This window comes from Scyliorhinus torazame, chromosome 8 (genome assembly GCF_047496885.1).
Source record: "Scyliorhinus torazame isolate Kashiwa2021f chromosome 8, sScyTor2.1, whole genome shotgun sequence".
Lineage (NCBI taxonomy): Eukaryota > Metazoa > Chordata > Chondrichthyes > Carcharhiniformes > Scyliorhinidae > Scyliorhinus > Scyliorhinus torazame.
Genome location: NC_092714.1, coordinates 14,228,438 through 14,247,630, shown reverse-complemented (window position 1 = coordinate 14,247,630; position 19,193 = coordinate 14,228,438). Strand labels below are relative to the sequence as shown.

General features: G+C 48.6%; 1 protein-coding gene across 5 annotated transcripts in view; it reads right to left on the bottom strand.

Moving 5' to 3' along the window:
• Positions 1-8,496, bottom strand: part of usp25 (ubiquitin specific peptidase 25) — a 204,646-nt gene extending 196,150 nt beyond the window's left edge. For all 5 annotated transcript variants that reach the window (XM_072513112.1, XM_072513114.1, XM_072513115.1 and 2 more), the window contains exon 1: positions 8,410-8,496. In XM_072513112.1, coding sequence (XP_072369213.1) covers positions 8,410-8,451 — 42 coding nt within the window. In that variant the 5' untranslated portion in view covers positions 8,452-8,496. The remainder of the gene's footprint in view (positions 1-8,409) is intronic.
• Between the last annotated feature and the right edge of the window lie 10,697 nt (positions 8,497-19,193).

The following is a 19,193-nucleotide window of genomic DNA, read 5'->3' as shown; positions in this document are numbered from 1 at the left end:
TGCACTGTAAATTCTATGATTCTATGAATTGGATGGTAAAAGAGTTACATATCCAAGTTTACAAATTGTCCCAATTTGGGAAGCAGACCAAGCTGTGTAGGAGGAAGCAGGAAATTACAAAGGAGTACAGACAGATGAATTGAGTGGGCAAAGCAATGGCAGATGGCATTTAACATGGGGAAGAGAGGCTATCCACTCCGGATTCAAGAGGCACAAACAGAATATCTTCTTAATGACAGGAGTTGCGAATGAGGAAAGTGATTTGGGTGCCTACAGACACAAATTACAGAAAACTAGTGCACTGGTACAAAAAAGGCTAACAGAATGGTAGCCTTTATCTAAAGCGGATTGGAATACAAAAGTGAGAAAGTGAAATCAGTAAGCACTTGAACACGCAAAGGGTGATGCAAATTCGGAATATTCTCCCTGGATATTAGGAAGGACCAAAGATCTATATACTCGTGTTTCAGAAACACATCAAGGGATATTGAGCCAAAGCAAATAAATAACGTTAAGGTTTAGATCAGCCATGATCCAACAGAATGGAGTAAACAAGCGTGAGGGGCTGAAATATAAACCAGTGCTTCGGTTTCCTCCCACAGTCCAAAGATGTGCAGGTTAGATGGATTGGCCATGTTAAATTGACCTTAGGTTAGGTGGGGTTACTGGTTTACGGGGATAGGGTGGAGGGGAGGGCTTAAGTGGGGTGTTCTTTCCAAGAGCCGGTGTAGACCCGATGGACCAAATGGCCTCCCTTCTGCACTGCAAATTCTAGGATCTAATGGCCTCTTTTTGTCCCTATGACTGTCATATTCCTCTTATTGCCTCAGCTGTCAATAGTTAACGCAGCATGCATGAGTTAGCAACATACTAGACACCAAGGAGCTTGGTAGGTATCTAATTTGTAAACTATCTCGGTTTTATCGATTCTACGCCTGATGGTGTCGTATGAACACTAATACTTTTCTTGATAATAGGTTCATTCACAGCATGCAGCATTACATGGCTGCTTCTAGGTACCAACCCATAAAATATAGTCCATCATGCGCTGCAGGTACTTAAATAAACAATGCCCTTTACCTGTGTGTCTTAATATCATTAACCATCTCAACCCCTCAATCAGATAAACTAGTGTAGCAAGTTGTCAGGTCATTTATTGAGTGCCTTTCATTTCGCAAAACATTCCAAAGTTGCTTCATAGGGAGAGTCGAGCTAGAGCAGGAAAGATATTAGAGGCCAAAAAAAAAAAGCTGGAAATGCCCAACCAGTCAGGGAAACAGATTTTCAGGGGAAGCATTCATTCTATTTCTTTCGCCACAGGTGCTGCTGGACCTGAACATTTGAGCATTTTCTTGTTTTTATTTCAGATTTCCAAGTATTCTGCTTTTGTTTTCGGAGAAGTTAAAGGAGGTGGCCGAAAGCACGGTCAAAGAGGTAGATTGTAAGACATTCTTTGGAGGTGGGAAGAAATGTTATAAAGCAGGGAGTTTCAGAGAGTGGAAAGTGAGGATTCTTCCTCCTGTGATACAGCTGAGAGAGCGGAGAAACACAGGGGAGCAGAATAGGATAGAAAAGCATGCACTAGGGATGTGTGGCTGGATAAATCTACGGGAATAGGAAGGATTGAGATTAAGCAGAAATTTCCGGAATGGTTGAAGCAATAGATGTATTCAGAGGTGAGCTAGATAAGGATCAGAGATGAAGAGCGATGGGGTTGGATGAAATAAATGGGGAAGAGGCTTGTGTGGAGCATAAACACCAGAAGAGACCAGTTGGGCCAAATGTGTTTTAAATTCTATGTAATCTATCCAGAGTTTACGTGTGATCTGATACATCTGGCTGGAAATAGTTGGTGGGCTGGAGAAGCTGTTGAATATGACTGTTGATTTAACATTCATCAGCTGGTAATTGAGTTTCACACACATCAGCAGACTGGTGAATCAATTTGAAACCACGCTGGATTGTACAACTAGTCACTGTAAACATTTAAACTCCCATGTCCTCAGGTGCATAATTTCACTTCCAACTCAGCTGCCCGAGCTGCACTGAAGTTACAACAACACATTTAATGGCTATTCTGTTCACACAGCAGTTCTTCAAACCAGTAGCTAAAGGAGCACACAATGTAACTGAACTGCGCAAACAAGCGAGTTCCCATTGTCGACCCCTGGTCCATGCTGACTTGGCTGATCCCGGCAGAGAAACGTTCTAGTGCACACTGCGTCCTTCAGCCAGCGAGAGGAAAGATCAGTGAATGGCGGCACTGCATTCACCCATAGAATCCCTACAGTGCAGGAGGCCATTCGGCCCATCGAGTCTGCATTGACCCTCTGAAAGAGCACCCTAACGAGACCCACTCCCCCACCCTATCCCCGTAACCACACGTAACCTGCACATCTTTGTACACCAAGAGGCAATTTAGCATGCCCAATCCACCTAACCTGCACATCTTTGGACTGCAGAAGGATTCCAGAGCACCGGGGGAAACCCACGCAGCTGGAATTGAACCCGGGTCCCTGGTGCTGTGAGGTAGCAGTGCTAGCCACCGTGCTGCCCTGTATTCCTGTAAATTCGTCAGCTGAGAGCAGGGTCAGGGTTAGCTGTGACACACTTCTGGTCTAATAGTTTATAGAAAGAGATGTTGGGCATTTTCTGGAGATAGCAGAAGGGAGCCAATGTGTGCTAAGCCCAACGCCAGCCCGCCAGAGTCCTTCAAGTGTCAAAAGGCACCAATTCAAAATATACACAGAAATAAAACAAAGAAATACTTAAAGTGTTAATTTCTTACAAGAATAAATCCCGACAATCGCTTTCCCTTATTTTTCTGCCAGTTAAGATTAAATTCTGGAGCAATTTCAGACCAAGAAGGACTTAACATATATCCAGGATATCCAATTTTACAATTTCAGCTGCAGATGTCTCTGTATCGATGATCTGCCGTGTCACATAAACACAGAGCCACGGTCATGTGCCATACAAACACCATTAGAGATTCACCAAACACTGCCGCTTTTTAAAAAATCGTTGTCCTCCTCTTCTCCTTAAGCAATCCCTCGGATTGAATCAATTTGCTTCCACTCCGGTTCAATGGTCTCCAAATATGCTGTAATGGCTAAAGCATAATCTGCAGAATCGGTTAAATGTGGGACAGGTAGTGCTTGAAAGAATTGGGAAGATGGGTTATTTGGAGAATTGACCTCTCCCCCGATGCCTCGACTTCACCTCTGCACATCCCTGGTGAAATCTCTCGAGGTGGTCGGTACGTTCCTGAATGAAACTTCCTCCATTTTGGTCGGTCGCGAGCCAGGAACTCCCAGGGGTTGGTGGGTTTGTTTGACCTCTTCAAAGATGCTTTGCAGACATCCATAAATCGATTCTGCTGTCCTCTCAGGAGTGTCCTGCTGTGATCAAGTGCTGAGTAGAGCAGCTGCTTTGGGAGTCTGGTGTCAGGTGTAGAACATGTCCTGACCAGAGCAGCAGATTAGTGTCTCAATGCTGGGTATATTGGCCTGGGAGAAAACTCTGCTGTTGGATCGCCTTTCTTGCCACAGGATTTGGAGGATCTTGCACTGTGAGTGGCACTTCTTCAGTGCTTGGAGGTGGTCGCGATAGGTTGTCCACGAAAAGATCTGGATTCTTATCAGCTTTCAAGCTTCACTTCAAATTCCTGCACTCTTCCCGACATCAAGATGACTTTTTTTGATCTGGTTGTACTGCAAGACTCAAGTCCTGTCACAGACTGACAGCTCTTTTGAAATATTTTAATTAAACTGTCGCCCTCCCCCACCACTGCTGTGACTGAGAGACTTCAATCTTCTGCTATTGATTCAACTGGTTTTTCAGTGTCAAATGGTGGATCAGGGGGTACAGCCGGTGGCAGAAAGGGTCCGGGACAGGACTCCATGTTGTGTGCCTGTCGGGACCTGCACCATGGAGGCCCTCTCTGAACTCGGGGAATATGCACCCGTCTATGATCATGCACAGATCATTCGAATGTTTCAAAGCAGAGCCTGGTCTCCAATTATCTTGGGAGCCCCCTTGTTGTTGGATCAAAATGAGATTTGGGATCTGAAAAGTCAGGACCCTCATGAACAACCCCCAACAAGTGACAGACCCAAGTGCTGACTGCCATCCCAGCTCGGGAATTCAGGCACCTCGACATCGCCGTCACAACATGCAAGAGTAGACCAACAGAAGGACCAAGGCAGAAGCTAGACCTTTTCTTGGAAAGGTCTTTCAAAAAAAGGAACACCTGCTCCACAGGACGGGCTGGAACCTACCTGGCACCTCAACAACTCCCCACTGTGGGATAAGCAAGCACCTCATTCATCCTTATGAGGAATCTGCATGCTACTGTCATCAACACACATCCTGATATACCTGAAGCAACTGACAAGGCCAAGAAGAGATTTGACATCAACTCGGTCTTTAAAATACTTTTGTGGTGGGTTCCATAAGGCATGCACATCCCCACACGTGCCTTCTTAAATAAATGTTGCATTAGTATATCACTAATATACTAGAAATTATACTGGACCTCTCTTTGTGGTTTCTAATAAGCTCTTTGCAATCTGCAATGTTTGCATTATAAACCGCATATAGTCACACACAACTGCACATGATCCACAGGCGTTGGCTGTCTCTAACCAACTCGTGCCCATCGGGAACAAAAACCTCAGGTGGTTAGACATTTCCTTAGCCCAGGAGACGCGTGTCAAAGTACCTCTGCTTGCACCCTACAAGTAACTCAGCACAGCACAGGGATCTAGTATTTGTTAAGGTGTGAGAAGGTGCCATGGTTGTACAAGAAGCACTACAAATGGCCTCAGAATCCCAGTTCCACTCACGGTCTCTATTCTGTGTTTTGGATGAGGCACTAAACTGTGGGCCCTCAATTAAAGCCAAAATATCCAATGGCAATATTTTGTCAAAGAGCAGGTGGAGCCCTGCTCAAATATTTCTCCCTCAACTTACATCGCCAAACAGATTATCTGGTCAATACCACATAGCTTTTGTGGGAGCTTGCTGTGCACAATTGGTTGTTCTGTTTCCCACATTTCAACAGTGGCTACACTACAAAAGTATTTCATTGGCTGCAAAATGCTTTGAAGACATTAGGTGATTGTGAAAAGCCCTACAGAAATGGAAAAGTGCAAATCAAAGTCTTTTGGTAGCCCCTGTTGGAATAAACAGGTTTGTAAACATTGTCATGTGATGATCACCATGTTTGAATATACTCCAACCCGATTGCCTTCCCTGGTGATGTTCAACCTCCGTGTCCTGTTCAACACAGAGCAGAGCTTCTCTTAGTGCCACCTCCATTACGTTGCTGACCTCAGCCCCTGGCCAGTATCTATCACCACTGGAATTCTTACTGTCCTTTCATATTATTACCTAGAGACTGACCTCCTGGGCAGCTTCTCGATAACTTCCTGAGTTATTCTGAAACACATCTTTATCCTATCCCATAATGAGGTCAGCTCGCTCTTTGCTGACCTCAACTCTCTCCATTTCGTAGCCACCAGGAGCGATAGACCCATCAGTCCCTCAATCCTTCTCCACCACTGAATTGGGTCATGGCTGATCTTTGCCTCATGCCCATTTAGTTGCCTTTGATACGCTGACCTATCATACAAGCTGCAACTGAGCCCAGAATCTACAGCCTTTTGGAGGAGTGTTTCTACTACCAGTTGTGTAAAGAATTGATTCCTGACTTCGCTCCAACTAGTTCTATATCCTTGGCTTCAGTTACAAATTCCATCATGGGATTGATCCACACTACCTCTCCAAACTCCTGTTCCCCAGTCAGTACCACACAGCTCCAACTCCAGCTTCCTTCACGTCACCTGTGTCATAGCATTCAGCCATCTCAATTCCACTTCTGGAACTCTGTCCCTAAACATTCCTCCCTTGAGATATCTCTCACCAGCTTGGGAAGTCTCCTAAAAGCTGGATTTGGTCAACTAAGTGTGGTACTGCTGACTGGTCTATTCACAAAACGAGCATTTTATGTCAAAGATGCTTTTAGGCTTTTGCATCCCATGACCCCTCAACCACAAGTTCACACATGAACAATCTTGTTTGGGATAACAGAGAAATGAGCACTAAAGATGCAAGTGAAACATAGCAGCCGATCTTAATAGTAATAATCTTTATTGTCACAAGTAGGCTTACATTAACACTGCAATGAAGTTACCGTGAAAAGCTCCTAGTCGCCACATTCCGGCGCCTGTTTGGGTAGATGGAGGGAGAATTCAGAATGTCCAATTCACCTAACAAGCACGTTTTTTGGGACTTGTGGGAGGAAACCGAAGCACCCGGAGGAAACCCACGCAGACACGGGGAGAACATCCAGACTCCGCACAGGCCGTGACCCAAGCCGGGAGTCGAACCTGGGACCCTGGTGCTGTGAAGCCACAGTGCTAACCACTGTGCTACCATGCTGCCCTTCCAGACAACAGGGACATTCAACACATTGTGTACATTCGATTCTTCATAGAATCCCTAGTGCAGAAGGCCATTCGGCCCATCAAGTCTGCACCGGCCCTCTGAAAGATCACCCTACCCAAACCCCACACTATCCTCGATGTCAATCAAAAAGGATAACTGACACCAGCGCTCTGCATACAGTTGGGTTCTCAATTCAATCACAGCATGGAATTTACATTCAACATCCTTTAATCAAAAGGAAATGAGTAAGGGGAGGGAAAACATACTTTTTATATTTTTTTCAAAATCATAAACAGATGAAGAGCATTTCAAAAGTTGCATCTGTCATCCCTCAAATCTAGGCCAACATTACAACTCAATGAAAAAATATGTCAAGAGTATATTATATAACACTATATACAAACTATACAAGATCTTACAGAAAATAAACATTATAGTTAACCACTTAGCAATATTCAATAAGTAAATAATTTCATGTGTTATACAACTAAAAAAGACAGACTTGAGCTTATATTACATTTTTCCAACCTCCCAATTATCTCAAAGCACTTTACGGCCAATGATGTAATTTTGAAGTATAGTCGCTATTCGATCTTAGAACCGTGGCAGCCAACTTGTGCACAGCAAGATTTAACAAACAGCAATGTAGTAATAACAAGATAATTAAGCTACATCTTTAGTGATATTGGGTGGAGGGATCAAGATCAGCCAGAACAACAGAGATAACTCCCCTGTCCTTCTTTGAAATAGTGCTGTGGGTTCGGGTTCTTTTACCTCCATCCAGGAGACCAGAGGGGAAGGACGTCGTCTTGCCCAAAAGACAACGCCTCAGACACTGCAGCACCCGCCGAAGAGGCATCTTAAGGCGTTTTCCACAAAATGAAAAAACGCACATAACACACAAGACACCGTACTGGCCTTCCCGAACAGGCGCCGGAATATGGCGACTAGGGGCGTTTCACAGTAACTCCATTTGAAGCCTACTTGTGGACAATAAGCGATTTTCACTTTCAAGACACCTGATGCAATTCAGGACATTCCATGCCTTCACGAGAATCATGATTTTTATCAGCCTCCGTTGACACGGCGCCTTAGGCGTGACCGGGAGCTTGACAGGAGCGTCGGCGAGCAAAATCTGACACCGAGCCAGGGGCGAGCAAAGAAAGGAAAAAAAAAAAAAGAAGCTGGTCGGAGGAGCCGGGCTTTTGAGGAGTGTCTTAAAGGAGGAGAGCAGCCAAGAGGTTTAGGGAGGGGTATCTGTAGTCTGGGGTGATGAAGGCACGGTCGCCAATGCAGGGGCGATGGAGGAAAGGAGCCAGATTTGGTGGAGAGCATATATATATACACACACACACACACACACACACAAATGTAATGCACATACATACAAACATATACATTATATATACTATATACATATAGATAGATAGATAGATAGATAGAGAGAGAGAGAGAGAGAGAGAAATAAATAAATAAACAGGCAGACTTTACAAATGTCTATTATTTTGGGGCTGGGTTTGAATGCTGGGTCATTTTTCTATTTGAAGGGGTGGAAAGGGGGTGATGCTATAAACAGGCCACAAGACAAGACAATGCCCAGAGTGAGCACAAGCCTGAGCTGCTCCCCCCAGCCCTGCTGCAGCCTCCTGACTATCAGCCAGGCAGAAACAAACAACCACCATTTCATCCCCAGGCAGGTCTCAGGCAGCGGGCCTGGCCACTGGCCCGGCTCACAGCCTCTCCCCGGCCCCGGCTCTCTCAGCCCCGCACAGCATTGTTATGCCTGTTGCTAGGCTAGGCCCGGAGCCGGCCGCTCGCCTAGCGCGGCCGGCCGGGGAGGGGAGGCGCCCGGGCCGCTCGGCGGGAGGGGGTCGCGGGCAGGGAGCCGCGGCCTGGTTCCTCTCGGCGGGTCGGGAATGGAGCCCTGGGCCGGAGATTCGGCGGCGGTTGCTGATTTACCTTCTGCGAGTGCTGCTGGAGAACATTCTGTTCCACCGTCATGGCCGATCCAGAGAGAGAGAGAAGCTGCAGAATGGGGGAGGGGCGGCAGGGGGCGGGGCTGGGAGAGAGGGGAGGGGCTGGGAGAGAGGGGTGGGGCGGCAGGGGGCGGGGCTGGGAGAGAGGGGAGGGGCTGGGAGAGAGGGGGAGTGGCCGGGAGAGAGGGGTGGGGTGGCTGGGAGAGAGGGGAGGGGTGGCAGGGGGAGGGGCTGGGAGAGAGGGGCGGGGCTGGGAGAGAGGGGGAGGGGCTGGGAGAGAGGGGTGGGGCGGCTGGGGGAGGGGCTGGGAGAGAGGGGCGGGGAGGGGGAGAGAGGGGGAGGGGCTGGGAGGGGGAGGGGTGGCATGGGGAGGAGTTGTGCAGGGGCTGGAGGGAGGGGGAAGGGGCTGAGGGGGGGGAGGGGGAAGGGGCTGAGGGGGGGGAGGGGGAAGGGGCTGAGGGGGGGGAGGTGGAAGGGGCTGGGGGGGAGGGGGAGAGGAGGAAGGGTGGTAGGGGGAGGGGCTGGGAGTGGGTGGTAGGGGAGGGGCTGGGAGTGGGGGGCAGGGGGAGGGGCTGGGGAGCGGAGAGAGGGGCGGCAGGAGGAGGGGCTGGTGAGAGGGGGAGAGGGGCTGGTGAGAGGGGGAGAGGGGCTGGTGAGAGGGGGAGAGGGGCTGGTGAGAGGGGGAGGGGGGCTGCTGGAGAAGGTGTGGGGAGAGGGGGAGAGGCTGTGGGAGTGGTTGTTGGGGGAGAGGCTGTGGGAGTGGTTGTTGGGGGAGGGGCTGGAGGAGAGGGTGAGGGGTTGGAGGGGGGTAGGGCTGGGGAGGGGTTTGTGGGGACAGGCTGGGGGAGGGGTTTGTGGGGACGGGCTGGGGGAGGGGTTGGTGGGGACGGGCTGGGGGAGGGGTTGGTGGGGACGGGCTGGGGGAGAGGGGTAGGGGCTGGGGGAGGTATTGGTGGAGGGGGGAGGTGCTGGGGGAGGGGTTGGTGGTGAGGGGCTAGAGGAGACGGGTAGGGGCTAGGGGAGGGGTTGGTAGGGATGGGGCTGGAAGAGAGGGATAGGGGCTGGGGGATGCGTGGGGGAGGAGGAAGGGCTGGTGAAGGGAGGGGTGGGAGGGAAAGGCATGGCAAGGGAGGGATGGAGCGGAGTGGGAGGGGCTGAGGGGAGGGGAGGGGTGGGGGCTGGAGGAGAGCGGTTGGTGAGGAGTGGAAGGGGCTGGAAGGGCTGCGCTGCAGCAAAGGGATGGAGCTGAATGGGAGAGGCTGGTGAGGAGTGGGAGGAGATGTAGGAAAGGAGTGGGGTGGAGGAGAGGGGACAGGTAGGAGAAGAGGGGAGGGACTGGAAGGGGGAGGGTTGGGAGAGGAGTGGGAGGGGCTGGAGAGGTGAGGGGGCTGCTGTGGGAGGAGCTTGAGGAGAGGGGAGGAGTTGGAGAGGAGAGGGGTGCTTTAGGGGGAGGGGCTGGAGACCAGAGGGAGAGGATAGAGAGGAGAGGCAGGAGAGGGTGGGGCTGGAGAAGAGGGGAGGGGCTGGGGGGAGTTGCTGGAGGGGGCGGGTCTGGAGAGACAACAAGGGAAGGAGATGGAGAAGAGGGGGGCTGAAGGGCAGGATGGGAGGGACTGGAGGTGAATAAAGAGACTTCAGAGGAGGGGGAGGGAAGGGAAGGTTGGAGGGGGAGTCGAGGGGCATGAGAGGTGTGTGGGGCTAGATTGGGAGGGGCTGGAGGGAGGTGGCTGGAGAAAGGGTGGAGGTAAGGGAAGGGGTCAGAGAAGACTGGATAGGGGTGACGGGGGTTGGAGGGGAAGGGGAGGCATTGGAGAGGAGTGGGTGTGGCTGGAGAGTGAGGGGCTCGAGAGAAGCAGCTGGAGAGTGGGAGGGGCTTGAAGGGAGGGGGTTGGGCTGGATTGGAAGGGCTGGGGGTGTGGATGTGCTGTGGAGTGCGGAGGAGAGGGCTGGAGTGATGGGGGGGCATAGGTAAAGGGAAATGTCTGGAGGGGGAGAAGAGGGTTGGGGAGGAGCAAGAGGTGAACAGGCGATGGGGAAAGAGCTGGAGGAGAGAGGCTGGAGTTGATGGGAGGAGAGGAGCTGGAGGGGAGGAAAGGAGGTGGGGCTGCTGGAGGGGGAGGGACTGGAGAGGAAGGGACTGGGGAGGGAATGTAGGGGAGAGCCATCGTGTTGTGGGGCACGACCACCAGGCTAAACGGGATAGACTTCAAACAGATCTCGCAACTCAAGACTGGGCATCCATGAGCTGATATGGGCCATCAGCAGCAGCAGAATTGTATCAACCACAATCTGCAACCTCAGGGCCCGGCATATTCCCAACTCTACCATTACCACCAAGCCAGGGATCACCCTGGTTCAATGAAGAGTGGAGGAGAGCATGCCAGGTGCAACATTGGACATACCTAAAAATGAGGTGTCAACCTGGTGAAGCTACAACACAGGACTACTTGTGTGTCAAACAGCATAAGCAGCAAGTAATAGACAGAGATAAGCAACTGCACAACAAACACATCAGATCTAAGCTCTGCAGTCCTGCCACATCCAGCCGTGAATGGTCGTGGAGAATTAAACAACTCACTGGAGGAGGAGGCTCCACAAATATCCCCATCCTCAATGATGGAGGAGCCCAGCACATCTGTGCAAAACGCAAGGCTGAGGCATTCGCAACAATCTTCAGCCAGAAGAGCTGTGTAGATGATCCATCTCGGTCTCCTCCGGAGGTCCCCAGCAGCACAGATGTCAGTCTTCAGCCAATACGATTCACTCCACGTGATATCAAGAAACAACTGAAGGCACTGCATACTGCAAAGGCTATGGGCCGCGACAATATTCCGGCAGTAGTACTGAAGACTTGTGCTCCAGAACTTGCCGCACACCTAGCCAAGTATTTCCAGTACAGCTACAACACTGGCATCTACCCAGCAATGCGGAAAATTGTCCAGGTGTGTCCTGTTCCCAAGAAACAAGACAAATCCAACCGAGCCAATTACCATCCGATCAATCTACTCTCCATCTTCAGCAAAGTGATGGAAAGAGCCATCAACAGTGCTATCAAGCGGCACTTACTCAGCAATAACCTGCTCAGTTTGGGTTCTGCCAGGGTCACTCAGCTCCTGAACTCATTACAGCCTTGGTTCAAACGTGGACAAAAGAGCTGAATGCCAGAGATGAGGTGAGAGTGACTGCCCTTGACATCAAGGCAGTATTTGACCGAGTGTGGCATCAAGGAGCCCGAGCTAAATTGGAGTGAATGGGAATCAGGGGGGAAACTCTCCGCTGGTTTGAGACATTCCTGGCACAAAGGAAGATGGTTGTGGTGGTTGGAGATCAATCATCTCAGCTCCAGGACATCACTGCAGGAGTTCCTCAGGATAGTGTCCTAGGCCCAACCATCTTCAGCTGCTTCATCAATTACCTCTCTTCTATCATATGGTCAGAAGTGGGGATATTTGCACATGACGGCACAATTTTCAGCACCATTCGCGACTCCTCCAAGTCACTCACCACCCCGACTTGGAAATATATCGCCGTTCCTTCACTGTCGCTGGGTCAAAATCCTGGAACTCCCTCCCTAACAGCACTGTGGGTGGAACTACACCTCCAGGGCTTCAGACGCTCAAGAGGCAACTTACCACCATATTCTGATGGGCAACTAGGGATGGGCAATAAATACTGGCCTAACCATCGATGCCCACATCCCGTAAATACATTTTTTAAGGAGGTGTGGGAGGACTGGAACGGGAGGGCCAGGCGAGGAGGGTGAAGGGCTGGAGGAAGTTGTAGAATTTCTTAGAATCTCTACAGTGCAGAAGGAGGCCATTCGGCCCATCGATTCTGCACCCACCCTTTGAAAGAGTACTCCACCCAGGTCCAGTCCCCTGTCCACCCAATACCGGAACCTAACCTGCACTCGGGGGCAATTTAGCACAGCTAATCCACCTAACCCACACATCTTTGGACTGTGGGAGGAAACCGGAGCACCCGGAGGAAACCCACGCAGACACGGGGAGAACGTGCAAACTCCACACGGTCAGTCACCCAAGGCCGGAATTGAACCCGGGTCCCTGGCGCTGTAGGGCAGCAGTGCTAACCACTGTGCTACCATGCTGCCCTATGTAGGGGCTGGAAGTAGAAAGAGTGCAGGGAGAAGAAGGGGCTGGTTAGACTCGGAGTGGGGAGGGCTCAAAGGGGAGGGGCTAAAGTGTGGTGAACTGCCTCGAGGGAGGGTGATGTGAAGTTTTGGAAGGGAGTTCTGCAGCTGGAGTGGGAAGGAGGTGGGCTGGCGAGAGGCGAGGGGCTGGAGTGAGTCCAGAGGCTGGATGGAGGGGAGGAGTTGGAGGGGCTGTGGCTGGTCAGGGAGTGGCTTGATGGAGGGGAGGGGCTGGAGACGTTATGCAGTTGGAGGGAAGGGCAGGGACTTGAGTTGAATTGAGGGGGTGGATGTGAAAGGGAGAAGCTGCAGGGAGGGGAAGTGTCTGGAAGAGGGGCTGTTGGATCATAGAATCACAGGAAAGTTACTTTTATATTCTATATCTCTGCCAGCGAAGGAGAGCATTCCATATGCCTTCTTTGCAAACTTGTCTACTTGAGCTGCCTTTAAGGGCCTGTGTATCTGTAGGCCAGGATCTCTCAGTGCATCTCCCCCTCTTAGTATATTCCCATTTATTGTGTACACCCTCCCTAAATGCATGACCTCACACTTGTCTGTCTTACATTCCATGTGCCAGTCTATCGCCCACTCCACCAATCCATCTGTGTTGTTTTGGAGATTACAGCTATCGTCTACACTATCCACTACTCGGCCAATCTTTGTGTCATCTACAAACTTCCCAATCATGCTCCCCACGTTCACGTCCAAATTGTTAATAGAAAGCACCAACAGCGAGCCCTGTGGTACACCACTCGAACCAACTTTCCAATTCCAAGGCAGCCATCGACCATCACCTTTTGTTCCCTGTTACTAAGCCAACTTTTTATCCAGTTCGCCATATTGCCCTGTATCTCAAGGGCTTTCACTTTCTTGACCAATCTGCCATATGGGACTTTGTCAGAAGCCTTCCTAAAATCCATGTCCACCATATCCACTGCGCTACCTTCATCAACCCTTCTTGTCACTTCCTCAAAGAATTCAATCAAATTTATGAGACAAGACCTTCCTTTAACAAATCCATGCTCACTATCCGAGACAAGTCCATGCCTTTCTATGTGACAATTAATCCTGTCTCTCAGGATTGATTCTAGTAATTTGTCCACTACTGAGGTAAGACTAACCGGCCTATAATTGTTCAGCATTTCCTTCTATCCCTTTTTAAACAATGGAACCACTTTTGCATTTCTCCAGCTCGCCACTACCTCCCCTCTATCTAGTGAGGATTAGAAAATCACCCTCAGAGCATCTGCTATCTCCTCCCTGACCTCCTTCAGTAGTCTTGGTAACAATCCATCTGGCTCTGGCGACTTATCAACATTCAAGGATTCCAATCATCCGAGTGCTTCCTCTCTCTTTGTGATTATCCCATCCAACATGTTGCAGTGTACCTCCTGGACTACTGTATGTGGATCATCCATTTCCTTTGTAAACACAGAGACAGAATATTCATTTCAAAACCTTCCCACAACCTCTGCATCTACACACAAGTTCCCTTCTTCATCTCTGATAGGTCCCACTTTTTCCTTAACTAACCGTTTACCATTAATGTATTGGTAAAACATTTTGGGGTTTTCTTTAACTTTACTTGCTAATCTTTTTTCATGCCCCTCTTTGATTTCCTTATTTCCTTTTAGACTTCGTCCCTACACTTCCTACACTCGTCTAAGCTATCTGCAGTACTTAATTCTTTGTGCCTATCATAAGCTTTCTTTTCTGTTTGATCTTGCCTTGTATTCCTCCAGCCAACCAGAGAGGTCCAGATTTGGCAGTGCCACTCTTATTTTTGGAGGGGACATGTGTACTTTGTACATTTAGGATCTCTCCTTTTAGTGCTTCCCACTGGTTTCCCACTGATTTATCCTCTAGCAATTCTGGCCAGTCCACCTCAGCCAAGTCCCTTCTCATATCTACAAAATTTGTCTTCCCCCAGTTCAAAATCTTTACTCCTGCTTTATCTCTGTTTGGAGTGCGTGATGAGAAATGTATTTTTTATATTTTTTGAAATTATGTTGGTGTTCCATGTAAATAAAAAAAAGCTCTATGTCTTGTGTGCGTCTGTGTGTGTCCACACTGTTAAGTAATTTGGAATAACACAAGCTGCCACTTGATACAGTTTTGAGTAAAAGATGCTCCAGACTTTGAAGCGAGTTCAATGTGTTTTATTGAACTATTAGCATAGTTCTCAATGAGTTTGACTCTCTGCTAATCTAAATGTAGTAACTCAGTCTAACTGAACCAGCCTTGCTCTAAGCCACGTGCTGGGGTGTGATGCTGAGGATACACCCTACTCACTCTGTGGAAAGAGGCGGGGTGTGAGTGCCTCATCCCTTTTATAGTGAGATACCACCCCTGAGTGTCCTGACTGCCCATTGGTCGTGTCCTATTCTATGTGTTCATTAGCTGCATGTTTGCACATCATGACACACACAACACAAGAAATAGAAGCAGGTGTAGGCCACCAGGCCCTTCAAACCTGTCCCGCCATTTAATACAATCAAGGTTGATCCGTCCCGGCCCAACTTGGTTCCTGTGGCATTTCCCTATAGCGCTTTATTCCTAAATTTATTAAATATTTATCCACCTCCACTTTATATGCTTCTAATGATCCAGCCTCCACCACCCTCCTAGGCAGAGAATTCCAGAGAAGATATTTCTACGTACCTCAGTTTTAAATGACTGGCCCTTTACCTTGGAGCGACATCTCCTTGTTCGAGACTCTCCCACCAGTGGAAACATCTCACCATTCACCCTGACAAGCACATTCAGGTTCTTATATGTTTGGATAAGGTCACCCTTCACTCTTCTAAACTCCAAGGAATACGGACCCAGACTATTTAGTCTCTCTTGGTAGGGCAACCCCCTCATCCCAGGAATTAACCTGGGGAATCTGGACTGCCGCCAATTTTAGGTAAGGGGACCAAAACTGTACACATGTTCAATTTACAATTGCAACAGGTTCCCCTCTATCGATTCTCCCTGTTACATGGTCAAAGAACTCGAACAAATTTGTCAAACATGATTTACCTTTCATGAAACCATGTTGACTAGATTTGACTATATTCACCTTTCCTAAATGATTAGCTATTTCCTCTTTGATTGTCGACTCCAACATCTTGCCAATAATAGATGTTAAACTAACTGCCATATAGTTTCCTGCCTTCTGCCTTTCTCCCTTTTTGAACAAGGCAGTCACATTGGCTGTTTTCCAATCTTCTGGTACCCTCCCAGAATTTAACGAGTTCCGAAAAATTTCAAACAATGGCTCCACTATTTATGTAACCACTTCCATTGAAACCCTAGTAAGCCGGGCCCTGGCGACTTGTCTGCCTTTGACCCCTTGTGTTTCTCTAATACTCCATCTCTTATGTTTGAGATTTTAGCAAGTTCTACCATGTTATATGAAATGGGTCCACCTGATACCTGAGGGATATTTGCAATGTCTTCCATGTTGAAGACTGGTGCAAAAAATGTATTTAGCATATCCACCATTTCTTTGTTTGCTGTTATTAATTCACCAGCCTCATTCAGTAAAGGTCACACATTTACCTTAGCCGCCCTTTTCCTATTTATATATCCATAGAAACTCTTACTGTTTGTTTGGGGCTGGTTTAGCACAGTGGGCTAAACAACTGGATTGTAATGCAAAACCAGGCCAGCAGTGCGGGTTCAATTCCCGCACCGGCCTCCCCGAACAGGCGCCGGAATGTGGCGACTAGGGGCTTTTCACAGTAACTTCATTGAAGCCTACTTGTGACAATAAACAATTATTATTATTGTTTTTATACTGCATGGAGGTTTTCTCAAAAAATTCATTTTCGTCCTTCTTATGAGCTTTTTTGAGACTTTTGCTGCTGGATCCTAAAAACTTCCCAGTCTTCAGGCCCACCACTATGTATGTCCTGTTTTTCAATTTAACATTATTCTTGACCTCCTTTGTTATCCAAAGATTTTGCCTCTTTCTCATGGATTACCTCTTTTTTGTTAGGATAAACCTCTGTCGAGCATTATGGACCAGCTGTTTGAATACCTGTCACTGCTCATTAACTGTCCTGTATCTTAGCTTGCTTACCCAGTTCACCATCGACAGCTCCGCCCTCATAGCATTCCAATTGCCCTTATTTAAGTCGAAGACACTGGTTTTGGACATATGGCAATCACCCTCAAACTGTATTTGGAATTCTATCATATTGTGGTCACTATCCCCTAGGAGATCCTTAACTACAATATCCCTTATTAATCCTTCTTCATTACACAAAACCAAATCTAAAATAGCCCGTTCCTGGGTAGGTTCCACAATGTACTGCTCTAAAAGGCAACCCCTGGTGCACTCCACAAATTCCTCTTCAACACTATTGTTACGGACAACAAGTGGTTAAGAGGCTGACCAGATACCATAACTTTTTTAAGTTTTGATGTGGTGCGGAAAGATCGATTTGTTCCAGGAGTGATAATCTAAGAAATAAAGCTTGGTTATTTTATAAACAAACTTTATTGAAATGAAAGAAAAGAAAACAATGTTTAAACTTTTGCTTCACAGATTACATGCATGTTCTTAACCTTAACACATTAGTTCTGATTAGACAACACAGTCAATAAACATATAGCTCCCATTTCACTTACATAGACAGGCAAAGATGATGCTTGTATTTATGAAGCAATTCACTACTGTAAGTTGAGTTTCTTTATTACCTTTTCAAAAATCTGTAATCTGGAGCAGCTTCCTTCATGACCTCTCTGAGTGACCTCCACACCCTTCTGCTGTAACTGTTCAAAAAAGCATTTCTTCCTCCTTCTCTCTCTCTCACTCTCTCTCTCTCTCCCAAAGGCTCCGGCAACCACCTCAAACAAAGGTTCTCCCCTGAGGGGCCAGACCTGAATCCATTATCATTATCTTGGCTGATTGCCCACTCCCGTTTATATAAAATAACAGAGCTATACCATGCATATGAAACTAACCTTCCCTTGATGGACAAATAGGTCATCAGACTCTGAAGGGCTGATCATACAAAGTTGTCCTGAATGACAATGGATCTTGAGTGAATCATCCTGGCTGAACCAGGGCATCCTGTGTATTCCCACTAATAATGTTAATTCTGAATGGGACAAGGTAACTTGGGCTTTGGGTGTATCCCTCTGCATCTGCTGCTACCAGTCTTTTGACCCCTAAATGTCTTGCTACATTGTAGACCCTATTTCTGGACCCAAGTTCCCAATATCTCCCTATCATGACACAACCCTGCCGATTTGGTCTGTCCACTCAATATGCATATTAAAATTTCCCATGATAATTGCAATTCCCTTCAAACATGCGCTTGATATTTCCTCATTTATATTCTGACCTCTTGAGAAGTCACATTTTGGGGGTCTATAGACTACCCCTAGCCTTGTCTTCCTTCCCCTGCTATTCAGGATTTCAAACTGAACCAATTCTTCATTCCTATCTGTAATATGTTCACGGAGGCAGAAGCCCCTTCACCAGAATTCCTTTTATTTACAACAGCTGAACAACCAGGTGCACTCAGCTTGCTGTCTACACCGGGAGTGCACTCAGCTTGCTGTCTACACCGGGAGTGCACTCAGCTCGCTGTCTACACTGGGAGTGCACTCAGCTCGCTGTCTACACCGGGAGTGCATTCAGCTTGCTGTCTACACCGGGAGTGCACTCAGCTCGCTGTCTACACCGGGAGTGCATTCAGCTTGCTGTCTACACCGGGAGTGCACTCAGCTCGCTGTCTACACCGGGAGTGCACTCAGCTCGCTGTCTACACCGGGAGTGCACTCAGCTCGCTGTCTACACTGGGAGTGCACTCAGCTCGCTGGCTACACCGGGAGTGCATTCAGCTTGCTGTCTACACCGGGAGTGCACTCAGCTTGCTGTCTACACCGGGAGTGCATTCAGCTTGCTGTCTACACCGGGAGTGCACTCAGCTCGCTGTCTACACCGGGAGTGCATTCAGCTCGCTGTCTACACCGGGAGTGCATTCAGCTCGCTGTCTACACCGGGAGTGCATTCAGCTCGCTGTCTACACCGGGAGTGCATTCAGCTTGCTGTCTACACCGGGAGTGCATTCAGCTTGCTGTCTACATCGGGAGTGCATTCAGCTCGCTGTCTACACCGGGAGTGCATTCAGCTCGCTGTCTACACCGGGAGTGCATTCAGCTCGCTGTCTACACCGGGAGTGCATTCAGCTCGCTGTCTACACTGGGAGTGCATTCAGCTCGCTGTCTACACTGGGAGTGCATTCAGCTCACTGTCTACACCGGGAGTGCATTCAGCTCACTGTCTACACCGGGAGTGCATTCAGCTCGCTGTCTACACCGGGAGTGCATTCAGCTCACTGTCTACACCGGGAGTGCATTCAGCTCGCTGTCTACACCGGGAGTGCATTCAGCTTGCTGTCTACACCGGGAGTGCATTCAGCTCACTGTCTACACCGGGAGTGCATTCAGCTCGCTGTCTACACCGGGAGTGCATTCAGCTCGCTGTCTACACCGGGAGTGCATTCAGCTCGCTGTCTATACTGGGAGTGCATTCAGCTCGCTGTCTACACTGGGAGTGCATTCAGCTCACTGTCTACACCGGGAGTGCATTCAGCTCACTGTCTACACCGGGAGTG